The 13,094-nt window shown below is 41.3% G+C and overlaps 1 protein-coding gene across 4 annotated transcripts in view; it reads left to right on the forward strand.

Annotated features, from left to right (window-relative positions):
- LOC118111005 (kazrin-like) overlaps positions 1 to 13,094 on the forward strand; it is a 171,049-nt gene that overhangs the window by 115,717 nt on the left and 42,238 nt on the right. For all 4 annotated transcript variants that reach the window (XM_035159217.2, XM_035159218.2, XM_035159219.2 and 1 more), the window contains exon 4: positions 5,408 to 5,515. In XM_035159217.2, coding sequence (XP_035015108.1) covers positions 5,408 to 5,515 — 108 coding nt within the window. The remainder of the gene's footprint in view (positions 1 to 5,407; positions 5,516 to 13,094) is intronic.

Consider the following 13,094-nt stretch of genomic DNA (forward strand, 5'->3'; position numbering starts at 1 on the left):
ACGTTGGAGCGGTGGAGTCAGTCAGCTAAGGATGAAGAGGGGGATCAAGGGAGAAGGGTGGTGACAGGAATGTGAGATATGGAGAGAGAGAGAGAGAACTGTCTGACCATGACGACTAGTAATTCCCCCCGATCTTCCCTTTAGGACTGTTGGAACACTCAACCAGAGGAGCATGACAGTACGGACGTTTTATATCATCACCCCTTACACTTCAGCTCATTAAAACTGTGACTGCTTGAATAACCTCCAAAAAATCTCCCCAAACCTGTGGACCTGTGTGAGTGTAGAGTGCTACGTACTTGAACTCCATCACTCTACTTCTTAATAGAGCACAGGAGTCCTACTCCTGCTGTGTAGGGGCACCACGGTCTTCCAGGAGATGACGTCTTATATTATTATGTCTGGTTATAATGTGTGAGATGGCGATTACACACCAGCGATTATTACAATGATCAAGGGCTGATTACAGAGCAATACACTGTGATATATGAGCTGCTGTCACTTCATCCTGAGGATCAGGTCCTATCTGCCTACTCATCTATCTACTATTTCCACAAATGTCTGTCTACCTGTGAAACTCACATCTTGAGAGCTGGCCATCCACCTGGCTTCACACTTGGCGTGTCTATTATTAATGGGAAAGGGAAGTGAAGTGTAGAATTCGGTGCGATCTTGGACTCACCATTCGTTCAATATTAATAGAATTTGAATAAACAGGCGACTAGCGCTCCTTAGCAGTCAGTGGGGGCAGGGCAGCGTGTCTTCAGTCTGGGGAACCAGTTGGACATGTCTTTCTTCTGCCTCTTCTACGATAACATACAGCAGAATAATATCTGTGGCGCCAGTTTGATAATCTGATTATTTTTCTTTCGTTTTATGTTGTGGGTGCTGATCTCCGGCAGTAACATTTTATAGAATCACTTCAAGATGTCTTCAAACTAAAAACACAATGTTTGTTTTTGTTTCAGCAATGCTTTATATCACACTGAATTACAGATCTTTTATTTTGAAAAGTTATGAACTTGGTCTGAAGATTATACCAGAAACTAATATCGTTTAAAATGTCCATCAATATTATCACACATTGCAAGTAGTGACGATAACTATCAGACAGTAGTGATGCTGCACCTGGTTGAGTGCACGACAAGTGATGGGAGTAATTTTGCGTAGAAAAAAGTAAAAGAGCTGTTCGGAGTTCAGATCATGTGCTTTGTCACCTCGACACACCTGGCTAATAGCTACACATGGTCCGATTGGTTGTGTCAGTTAAAAAGTTCACTTAAGTGCTGTTCGCTCCAGGAAGGAGCCATTGTGTTGAGTCCAGAATGACTGGAACCAAATTTCAGTTTCATTGCTCCCTGTTTGGCAGGTGTGATAAGGATAATTGCATCATTACAACAACAACAACAGCACTTTTACTCTCTGGCCCAAATCTTGATTTATTTCATCACAGCAGGATAATTCTTTACCTGAGCTGTGTTCTCGGCTACTTCCTCTATTTAGTATTGATAAAGCAAGTTGAAAAAGTTCCATGGAAAATGGAACCAAGCTATGAAATAAGTTCTTATCAATGTTACAGCTGATGCTTTAACTTGTAGGGTTTCATAAACCTCTCCTCTCAGAGAAAAATCAAATACAAGTTGAAGTGAGGAAACAGTGAAGACAGAGCTGATGAGAGTGAAGTCAACGTCAAATTGTTTTCCGCAGGGCTGCCTCAGATATGTGAGAGTTGATGTTATTTAGTTTTTTGGCATTTCCATTAAATAGTCAAAAAGAATGAAACTTCCCTCTCCTTGTTTTATCACCATGTGTAATTTATCTTGTGGTCCACAAAAAATACAGACCCTCTAATTGGATGCCAAGCCTGAAAATGACTTATCCTCCTCAACTGTGTGTGGCACAAATCCACACTTACAGTGAGGTGATGGGTGAACTCACTTTGTCAGATAATATGTCTGCCGGCATCTGAGAAAAATGAGGAAAGAACAGAGAGATGATGGAAGCAGATAGAGGAAGTAATGCTTTTCTCTCAAATCCCTCATCTATTACCCCAAACTTTATTTACAAGTTTAGGTTTATACAAAACTTCGCTCTCACTCAAAGTTCAGCAGAGCAACAATGGAGATTATGTTTCTGATTGTTTCTACACGTCCTTCATATTATTGACCTCTAATATTTCACAAATTCCACCTTCTGTCTGCAACTACTTGCAGCGTTTGTTCGAGATAAAGACAGCGAGATCAATACAAGGCACTTGGAAATTATGGAAATATTCATTGTGTTTTAAAGGACATTGATTCAGAGACTTGATCAGTGACCCAGGGATCAAAAGTTACGATTTCCTCCTCGATTACTCCATCGGGCTAAAAATGCCATTTTTCACAAACTCAGAATACAGCACGTCGCTACGAGGCCTGAACGCTGAAGCTGTGTTAGGAACAGCAGCCGGATTATTTTCTCTCATCATGTGTAACTCTTAAACATCCAGTTATCTACCAAAGAACAGAATGTTTGCAGCCCAGCATGTGATCATAGTGTCTTTGTTCAAAGAATTATAAAATGTAAGAATTCCTCATTAAATGGTCTAAAAACTACTTAACAATACACGTTATATATATTTGTTGACTTGTGTACTTACATTATCCAAAATGTTTCCAATAATGTTCAAACCCAGAGAAATTCCCAATTTTGTTCAAGGTAATGGGACCTTCCATTTTGGCCGCGTCGTAATCGCTTGTAAGTCTTGTTTTGATTGAGAGACCCATATTGTAAATGTATTTAAAGCTGCTTAGTTCGGATTTCAGAGTAACAAAAATGTAGCAGCCTAAATAACAAAATCCGTCTTCTGTCCGCAAAACCACCCATCTCTGCTTAACTGTGAACATTTATGTGCAGAGCACATCCTAATCAGGGGAAACTTGCACAATAAAGATGCAAAACTAGTGTAACAGGATTATCAGTCAACATATCAACATATCAACATGTTAAAATGCTAAAACAAGTTGCAATATCTTATTTTAGCCACATTTGTAAGATGCTGCATTAATCAAGTTCAGGCATTATTAACAGATGCTGATTAGGGGACATATTGCACTAAAATATGTGTTGGTTTGTTTTAGGTGCCATATTATTTCTATGTTTGTTTTTGATTAGTGTTTTATATGAAATCATTCAAGTTTGATTTGCGGCAGAACCAAATGTTAAAACCAACGGTGACGTTTGTAAAGAAATGTAATTTAATGTATAGTTCTTTGCTGTCACCAGTCACTTTATTGCATACACAGCAAACTAAATCTCCGGTGAAGCCTGAGCTCACTCCACAACACATTTCTCCTGCATTTTCCTCTCCGTTGTCATCAAGCAACCGTCATGGTTTAAAACTTACTTTGCATTTTTTCCAGCCTTACTCTTTCCATTTCCCCTGGTAACATTTTAAATGTTGATGAAGACCTGTCAAAGGCATGATGCAGGGAAGATTAAACATTTCCATTAGGCTACCATCCAGCAGCTTAAAGCCAGCTGACAGAAATGCACTGTGGATTTTTACATTATTCCAAAAAAACGGATTACTGTGTTCCTGGTAGCAGAGGCTGCACCATGGGCAAGTCAAGAAATTATACATTTGCAAGGTGCTGGGTTGCCAAGTGATCTACAGTCTTTAAAAAGAACAGACTTAGAGTTCACCTTCAATCATAAGTCCACCAACCAGCAACAAGCGTGATGACTAATCAAACCATAATGACAGCACCCTCCCGGACCTCAAGCCCCTCGCCCAGACACATCTGGGCTGAATTACTGAAAGTAACTCTACCAGTAAAAAGAGAGAAGAGGAGGAGGCCAGAGAGGAATGAGTGAAGAGGAAGAGATGTTGTTTGATGGAACATAATCTCTATATGCATGGGAATATGTAGAATCTGTAGGCGAGGGACACGATTTTGGCGCCGGAAACCATGTCTGGTTTCTGACCAATCCCATTTGAGCAGGCTTTGGTGGCTCGCAGGTAAACAGTTGGTGCAGAGAGCAAAAGGGGCGGAACACATTGAAATGAAATACATCGCTATCGGCTTTTAAAATTGGTCTTCATTGATATGCAGATTGCCGTTAACAGATTAGTCGTCTAGCCCTAAAACACCTAAAAGAAGTACTGCTGTTTGTTTTTTGTGTGAAGAAATATTTGACTCGTGTGATAAAATTAACTCATCAGACTGTAAAGGGTTTGTGGAAAATGGAAGATTAAGTCTTGGCCTGTTTATCCACTGTCAACTACACCAGAAGCCCCAAATATCGGCCATTGCCCCCAGAGGCTAATTTGTGGTCGGACATTAGCCAATGGACTCAGATTGGAAAGAAAGTGAATGTTATTCTGTGGTTGTGTGTGTGTGAGCAAAACAGAATTACAGAATCAATATTATTTAATAATATGTGCTCTAATATTGTTGCCCCTACTTTTGCCAAACCAAAAACTACTACTTCTTAAAAAGTGACACTTAATAAAAAACCCTCTTTGTGCATATGTGAGCTGTACTGGAAGAATGAGGAAAGTAAACTGCACATGATGAAGTGACAAAGTCATGTGAGCTGACCTGGAGCGATGCAGTCAATATGCATTCACTGCGTGCCACTATAGTGGGAGCCAAAAAAAACTATATTAGAAACCACTGAACCCCACCAGAAATCGCTCTGGTCATAAAAATGCAAATATTCATATCCAGCGGCCTCGAAAGCGCCAGTGTTTGTGCGCCCGCATGTATTTAAGCTTGTATAGCCAAGCGTTCACGCTCTCCCTGGAGACAGTGTCTGAGCTGATGAATGCTAAGCTCCTGTGGAGTAAGTACAGTTTAAGGAGTAAGTAAGTAAGTTCATTACGTACTGAGAGGGATGGTGTGGAGTTGATTGGTGCGCTGTGCTGCATTAATCATTCTGTTTCCCAAATGCACTCATGCCATCTGTGTCCAGCACACACTGCATTAGTTAGTTGCAATCCACAGTGTATTTTTTAAAATTTATTCAAACAACATTTAAGCTGCGATAAGGATTTGAATGCATCGCACATTTATGCAGGCGTTCTCTCTCACTCCTGTTTTGCTCTTGCTGTCTTCACGGCCATTTTTCAGGTTTGTTAGAAAAACATTTCACAGCTTCAGATGAGTTTCTGTGAGTCAGTTCAGCACGCTGCGACAAACACACAGAAATACAAGACCAGGTCAAATTAGCCGGAGAGACATTCTGTTTATTAAACAGTTAAAAGCTCAAGAGGTATTTTCTTTCTTTGACAATTCATTCTTCTAGCGACACATGCTTGAGCTCCAATCTTATCTCTAAGAACGCCGACGAATTCCTGCGTCTTTTCATCTCTTCTCATTTTGGATGTTACGTTGACCCTGTTTGTTATTTGTCCTTCTCCCAGATCCCTCTCCCCATGCGAGACAAAAGCCGCCAGCAGCTGACCTCAGCTACAAGACTGAAATCAGCAGCCTCATGGACTTCAACTCTCCGGACGCCTCCCTGGACAAAGGTAAGAGCCCATCAGGCTCTGGTTTTCTGCTTCAGTGCCACTGGGCTAGATGTTCTGGTGGATGTTGTAGTAAAGGAGAGTTGATACACAAGAATTCATGCACTCACATGCACAATAACCTTTACCAAGGGTGCATTAATGAGACCTTGAGCTTGAGATAAAGTAAATTTACCCATGGTACATCTGGATTACATCATGGTCTGAGAGCAAGAGTAGCTATAGTAGCACTTCTGCAGTCAGTCTTCAATTCTTTTTCCATTTCAGTATTGGCTGCTTGCACCTGTCATTTGGACGATGAATCCATTTCATGTTATTCTGGCTGACAAGGACTGCTGCTGCTGGTCCAGGCCGCCCCTGGCTGCTAATGAACTCAGTGAGTTGATGTTATAAGAGACAGACAAAGCACAATCCAGGATAAGAAAGTCCATAACAACAAAGAAGATGGTTGTATGACATAGATCATGGAACATGGAATAACATCCAGAACAATCTAAAGCTCATTGCAATTTTATCCCCATGGTTTTAGTCTCAGCCTGTTAAACCCTCAGCTGTTCTTGTTTTGGTTGATTCATTAGTTTTAACTACATTCATTAATTTACATATAAAAGGTTAAAACAGATATGATTTCACGATTCCCTTTATAAGCAAGATGTAAGACATTTGCATAAAGTCATTTTAAGAAGAAAAACGTTATCCTGTAGTTCCTTCAATACCATTTTTTTTACCAAATTTAATTAACAGTTAAAGGTGGCCTACGTTATGTATGAATCTATGATAATACAGTACAATGCTGTTATAGGTTTTTATAGATAGGAGTAAATTAAAGTTTAGTCTGTTCTATTTACACCCATATTCTATGTAGCCTAATTGTGTCATGGTTGCTGGGTATTTGTACAACAGCAACATTATAATTTTATATTTTAAGCCTCTGGCACAAGTTAAATGCTACAATAGGGCTCTGTGAACATCTAGTACTGTCGTGCTACAGAGTGAGCCCTGTTTTTAATTCTGCTGTAAATCACTCTGAACCGTCCCAAACACCCGCTGATAAACTTTAAATCATTCCCAGACTCGTCTCTGACCCGGTGGTCTGATGAGGCTCACGTCAACGTTATCGTCTCTCCAGACAAACACACTTAACAGAAGTGTGTCTGTCGTCTGCTTCCATCTTCCAGCTCTTTGATGACAAAAGCTTGTTTCAAGGGCGCCGAGTCTTGTAGAGAGGATCAAAGTAGCTAACGATGGCACCAGTACAGAAGCATCTCTTGGATTTAGTAACTACAGGATAAAGTTTTAACTTCTGTAAAGCTGCCAGCTGGGGTGTGGGTCTGGTGTCACCCAGGCACTCCCCAGGGGCCCCTTTCTCCTAAGTGGGCCTGCGTAGGGTTCTGTTTGGCTGCCATCTCTCTCCTCTCAACTATTTGTGTCTGTTTATATTGTGATGTGAGAGTGCTCACAGGCCGTGTTTGGGGAAAAAAAGGGAGCAGTGTTGCAATTTCCAGTTACTCTGTAGTACAAACTTGTTATTATACTGTATGATGGGCAGTGGTAGAACTTCACTTACATGAATATACATGTAAAACTTTAAGCAAACTGATAACTTCCCTAAAGTTTGTCCTTATTCTTTTGAATACGTATTTAGACAGATTTAAGTTTTACATTTGTTACTCAAAATAAACCTAAAATTAATTACATGTAAATTTAATTAACCAACAGTATATAATGTCGTTAAAATTACTAATAAATATGACTTAATAATATATTGACTAACCCTAACCCTAACCCTTATAACATCCTTCACCATCATACTAAATTATAGAAAACATGTATCACAATAACTTCTATAATGCGATGGCTGGAACTGCTTCTCTTTGGCAAATTGTCTGATGTCACATGATTGGGATGATGATGCTAATGACTCACTGCCATGTCTGACTCGGAGAAACCATAATTTCCCCCTCGTGACATCGTAGTCGGGTGGTGTTTGTTACATCTGTTGCTTCATCACAAAGACTGGAAATGTTTTGTGGTGTCCTTCGGTGTTTTTTCAGTGTCTTGTGCCATATTAACAAATCCCATGGGCGACAGTTCTTTGAGACAAAGTCATAGTTTCACATGTTCTCACAGCACCAGGGCAGCAACAAGGCAGAGGACAAGTGTGTTTAAGTGCATTTTGCTGCAAATACTGATGTACTTCTACCCAAGTTAGGTTGTGAATACCAAACTTGTAAGTTTTATAATTTTTTTGTGTTTTGTTATTATTATTATTTTTCGTTTCCCCCTAGTGGTTGTAGTAATCATTACAGGTGCAACAGAGGAAGTGAAGTGACAGAGCATATTGTGACAAATTCTGCATTGGGAGGTGGTCAGGCTTTATGGATTGTTAACAAAGGACTTAAACTTGGACAACTCACTCTTCATTTCTCCTCTTTTTACCAATGAAAACCATAGTTTCTTTTATCCATGACCTTTCTACCACCTGAAGTCTGTGTAAGGGTCATCTTATCTTAACTAGCTAACTAAGCACTTATCTTAACCCAAGTCACGAGAGCAGATACCGTACTTGACCAGGTCACTGGTATAAACACACTTTTAAATTGCAACTTTTGTATGGGGACATGAATGCCGTCTCCTTTATGGGTGCTGTAAATGTGCACACTCAGGACTCACACACACACACCAACAGCCAGCAGTGCAGTGGCAAAGGCCACGTATGTATCACCACAAGTCTCATCAGAACGAGAACAGGGGACTGAGCCGCTCTGTTATCAGCAGATTCATCTCAGGTCTGCAGTGTGGGAGTCACAGAGAGACAGAGAAGGAGAGGGGAAGCAAACGTAAGCAGCGAGCACTGTATCATTAGGGAGACAGGTGCTGCTTCTGCACATTAACTGGCCGTGATGTCACCACCTGGGTGAAACTTGGCATGCGGGCTGGTTCAAATAGGAAGGTCGGTGCAAAGAAGTCAAACAGGGCGTCCAGAATAAGATCGCCTTAGGAGCAAGAAACTGGGGGGAAAAATGAGGTGAAGTTCTCCATGAGGAGGAGGACAAGGTGAAAGATTACAGGAGGACTCAGTGTGTGTGTGTGTGTGTGTGTGTGTGTGTGTGTGTGTGTGTGTGTGTGTGTGTGTGTGTGTGTGTGTGTGTGTGTGTGTGTGTGTGTGTGTGTGTGTGTGTGTGTGTGCGCGTGTGTATTCTGATTAATGAGAGAAAGTCACACAGAGAAGGGGGAGGAGGGAGAGCGAGACAGAAATATACAAAAGAACAATGAAGACTAAGAAGGCGTGTGTGTGTGTGGAGGTGTGTGTGGAGGTGTGTGTGGAGGTGCATGCGTGGAGTGGTCTCTGCTGAGCACCTCCATTTTTCTCATGCACTGACACTTTCCAAAACGCCTGCCCCCACCGAAGCCCTCTTATAGGCATTAGGAGAGTGGCATTTAAATTGCCTCCCGCAACAATATCCAGGCCTCTCCACTGTAATTTACACACATCAGAAATTGCCACTCAGAAATGCTTGGACCTAGTGGTTATTGTTGGCTTTTTTACATGTGAGTCAAAGTGGTCGTGGTCACTCAGTGATCAAAATCCAGCAGCTACTGACATGATGCAATCAGACTGCTCATATCACCAAAGAAAAGAAGAGGAAGAGACAAGTTATACAGACCTACTGCAGTGATATAACCATGACAGACATGTAACAGGGTTGTGTATCAGAGATGTGGTTTTAGAATCTCAGATATTGTGTTGCCACAGTCACAGACAAAGATGTTTTCTGTGCACTCGTCTGTGACATCGAAGGCCTCTGATTAGCTGTGGTCTTTGCCACGTTCTATTACGTCTTCATTTTAAAGGGAATGTTAGCGAGTGGGACTCAAAGGTCATAACGTCAAAGAGGGAAATTTCATGCAGTTTAGATTAGAAAGGCTTTATTTGAGCAGCCGTCATCAAAGGAAACATTATTTTTCTACTCCCAAAGAAATCCTGTGTGTGTTTCTTTGTGTACTCATTTTTGTTACATCTTTAGGACCTTTTCCTGCATAAACACTTACCTTGTCAGGACTAGTAGACCTTATGGGGACCAAAGCTGATTGAGGTTAAGGGTAAGAGTAAATTGTGGTTAGGTTAAGTTCAGGTTCAGTCAATTTTAAGGTTGGGGTATATGGTTTTGGTTAGGCTGTTCAAAATGAATGGAAGTCAATGCAAAGTCCTTATAATAATAGCGCAAAAAACAAAGCAAGTCCCTATAATGTAAATCATTAAATTTCAATTTTTTAAAGATAAGTTCTAAGATTAGGTTAAGGTTCAAATTAGGTTTGGGTTAAACTAAGAGTTTCGATTAGGCAGGTAGTGACTGTGTTAAGGTGAGAGTAAGTCTCCAGGAAATCAATGTAGATGTTCATGAAGACATAGCTCTACACTGTGTGTGTGGGTGTGTGTGTGTGTGTGTGTGTGTGTGTGTGTGTGTGTGTGTGTGTGTGTGTGTGTGTGTGTGTGTGTGTGTGTGTGTGTGTGTGTTGTGTGTGTGCGTGTGCGTGTGCGCTCCTGCAACACTTGTTTTCACTACAACATCAGAGTAATTCCCACAGACACAAACATCTATTATTCTCGTGTCCTTCACTGAACTTAAGCTCCCCTTCAGATGCTCTTTTTCTTATCACCTGAGAATCCATTCACACTCACAACACCTTGGTTTATAGAAATAAATCAGCCTTGTATGGTGTGTCGATTTAACATTGCCACATTCTGCATATGTAATATAGTTTAAAGTTAGATACGGAGCTATGCTGTTCAATTAACTGCTCATTGTTATCAAAGTGTGGATCAGTCAGTTTTGTAGACTTCATCCACTACGTGTGATTTGAAGACTTTGACAAAGCTTATGAAGAATATCCTCATAGGTGTTAAGCTCTGATCATTGACGGTGTCCTTCTAACCTGACGTGGGAGCTGTGTTTGTGGGTGTTTGGCTCCTTCAAGCTCTTCATTACTGCTTATCTCTGATAAAGTGTCGTGTTGTCTTTATCTGACCCTGCCCTCTAATAGAATCTTGGTTTATCGCTGAGTGTGAGCCGACGTGGGTGGAAATGAGCACCTTCACATCTAATCAGGTTGATCTCTCTGAATAAAATACTCTGTCAATTTACATTTGCGTGGCCCTGTCTGAGATCTTGAATGGGTTTGTTTTGCAGTAATAAAAACAGTTTTCACTTAACACCTACACCTCATCAGATGTTGGATTTACACCACGGTGCAGCACTGTGCCAAGGTGCAGCACTGTGCCAAGGTGCTACTACAGGTGTATTTTCTATTTCTGACATGAAGTGAACACCCAAATAGTTTGTTATACCTTCTGCCTGCCCTTCAAATCGCTGTTTAAAAGGCCCACAGGCAGCTAAGCTGTGCTGGCGTCTGGTGCTGGTGAATTGGCAGCGGAGGGGATGGTGGAGAGGGACGGTGGCTGTCTGAGCTGGCAGTCCTGGAAGGGAGCCGAGTGGCAACTGGTGGTTACTTTTCACTGATTACTGACCATGAAGGTGGGAGCAAAGAGAGCCAAGTAACAAAGCTGATGAAGAGGTGACCTAAAGGAGCTGGTGTGCGTCAGTCGATGGAAAAAGTATGAATGTGGGATCCACAGTATGAGAGGGCCGAGAAGTCCAGATGAGGAGATAGAGTGAAGATCAACAGTATGCGGTTGCACACCTTTAGGTCTCATTTCAAACAGAATACTTCAAGTTGACATTTTAACTTTGGCCCACCCTTCCCATTTTTGCGCTTAGCCTGAGGTGAGGGAGTAGAGAGATTAGGGCTGGGAGGGAGGTTATGGGAGAGGAAACGACAATCTGCTGAAGGTCATAACAAATCTTGAACCTCAACATTCCTTGTCAATCCCCTGCAGTTATCCACGTGTGGCCCATTATGTATGCACTGAAGTGTCAAAATTATAAAGTGCAATAACAGGAGTCAGCTGACTTTGGCTCGGATGGGCGGACTGAGACCACACAGTGGGTGACCCTTCACACAGGCCTCTGGTCAAAAGAAAAATGCAAGAGAAAAGATATGACTCTTCTCCTATAAAAATACAATACATTGATCTTGATGTAGGTTTTTACTTTTCTGTAAAATCCCAGCCGCAAAGTAATTTAGCAGTATCTATCAAATGAATATTTTATAGTAAAATGTGCAACATTTCCCTCTGAAATATAGTGGAATAGAAGTAGTAATAACATGTAACAAATCTTCATTAAAATGTCTAAAGCAGCTAGACCTATGTTATATATTTTGTTGACTTCTTACATTATTCAAAATCTTTACAACAATGTTCAACCCGGAGAAATCCACAATTTTTTTAATCAAGGTAACGACTTCCTGTTTTTCCTTCCTCGTAAAGATCGCTATCTTTCATTGCCGTTTGCTGCCTAACGTGGATAACACTTTAATACATCACCTCGTCCATAAACATGATTTGTCTGAGTCTTGTCAGGGAGATTTTCATCGGCAATGGTAGTGAAGACAACAACTCCCATGATTCAACGCTTCTCATAATGTTATCAAACTAGGGAGTATGTGATTGTTTTGATTGAGAGACCACTACAGCAGCCAAAGTAACATATTGTACATTTAACTAGCATATCAGATGTAATCATCTTATCTCGTGTACAGATAAGTTACTATCTACCACCGATGTTCTTGCTCGTAAAGTATCTCTACCAACACACCCACACCAATGTAAAGCAGATAGAAAACACATTTGACAGCCGAAGGAAAACACATGCTTCAACATTACTGATAGGCCTGGTACCATGCTTCAGGAAACAGTGCAGCCGCAGGTTTCTGCTCTATGTGATCCACAGCCTGCTATTACCACGACACGACTGTGGCATTTCCCATTATTTTCTTTTGGAACAAGTGATACTATATTCCTGTTCGGACCATTCTTCCTTTTGGACTCTCTGAGGCTTTTTTTTCCTCTGGCACTTCACACTCAGTGACTCGCTGGCTGATCTTTCGTAGGGGGTCATTGTTGTTGCAGTGCAAGCTGCAGAGTTGGGGGAAAAATCATGCGAGCAGGAAATCAGGAAAAATATATCAAGATATGGTTTCCAGTAACGCACTCATTGTCTGTTGCAAATAACAGCAGTTAGGTGGTGCTGAAGACTGGCATTAAAAAGATGGATATCATTCTCACTGTTTTACAGTAAACGATAGGGGGTCTCTTGGTGGAGCTGCTGTCTTTGAGGTACTGTGCAAGCCGCCTGCAGAGCGAGAGACACCGGCTGCTTCCATTGATTTTCATTTAAGGGATAGTGCTGTTAGCTCGTCACCTCTTGGCATCTCACAACCTGAGAGAAGCATGTGTGTGTGTGTGTGTGTGTGTGTGTGTGTTTATGTGTTTGCTCGTGCGACATGATGCTGCATCACACAAAGAGCGAGGCTGGCCTCAGCTATTTCATCCAAACCGCTTCAGACAGGTGAATTTAGTTTTACACTGTCACGATTACGCATTCCAAGCCATACTTGTCTCTGAAGGCTAATTTCCTGTTGTCCCGCAATCCCTGCACTGTGATTTGACGCTGTCTTA

Source organism: Hippoglossus stenolepis, chromosome 6, assembly GCF_022539355.2.
Source record: "Hippoglossus stenolepis isolate QCI-W04-F060 chromosome 6, HSTE1.2, whole genome shotgun sequence".
Classification (NCBI taxonomy): domain Eukaryota; kingdom Metazoa; phylum Chordata; class Actinopteri; order Pleuronectiformes; family Pleuronectidae; genus Hippoglossus; species Hippoglossus stenolepis.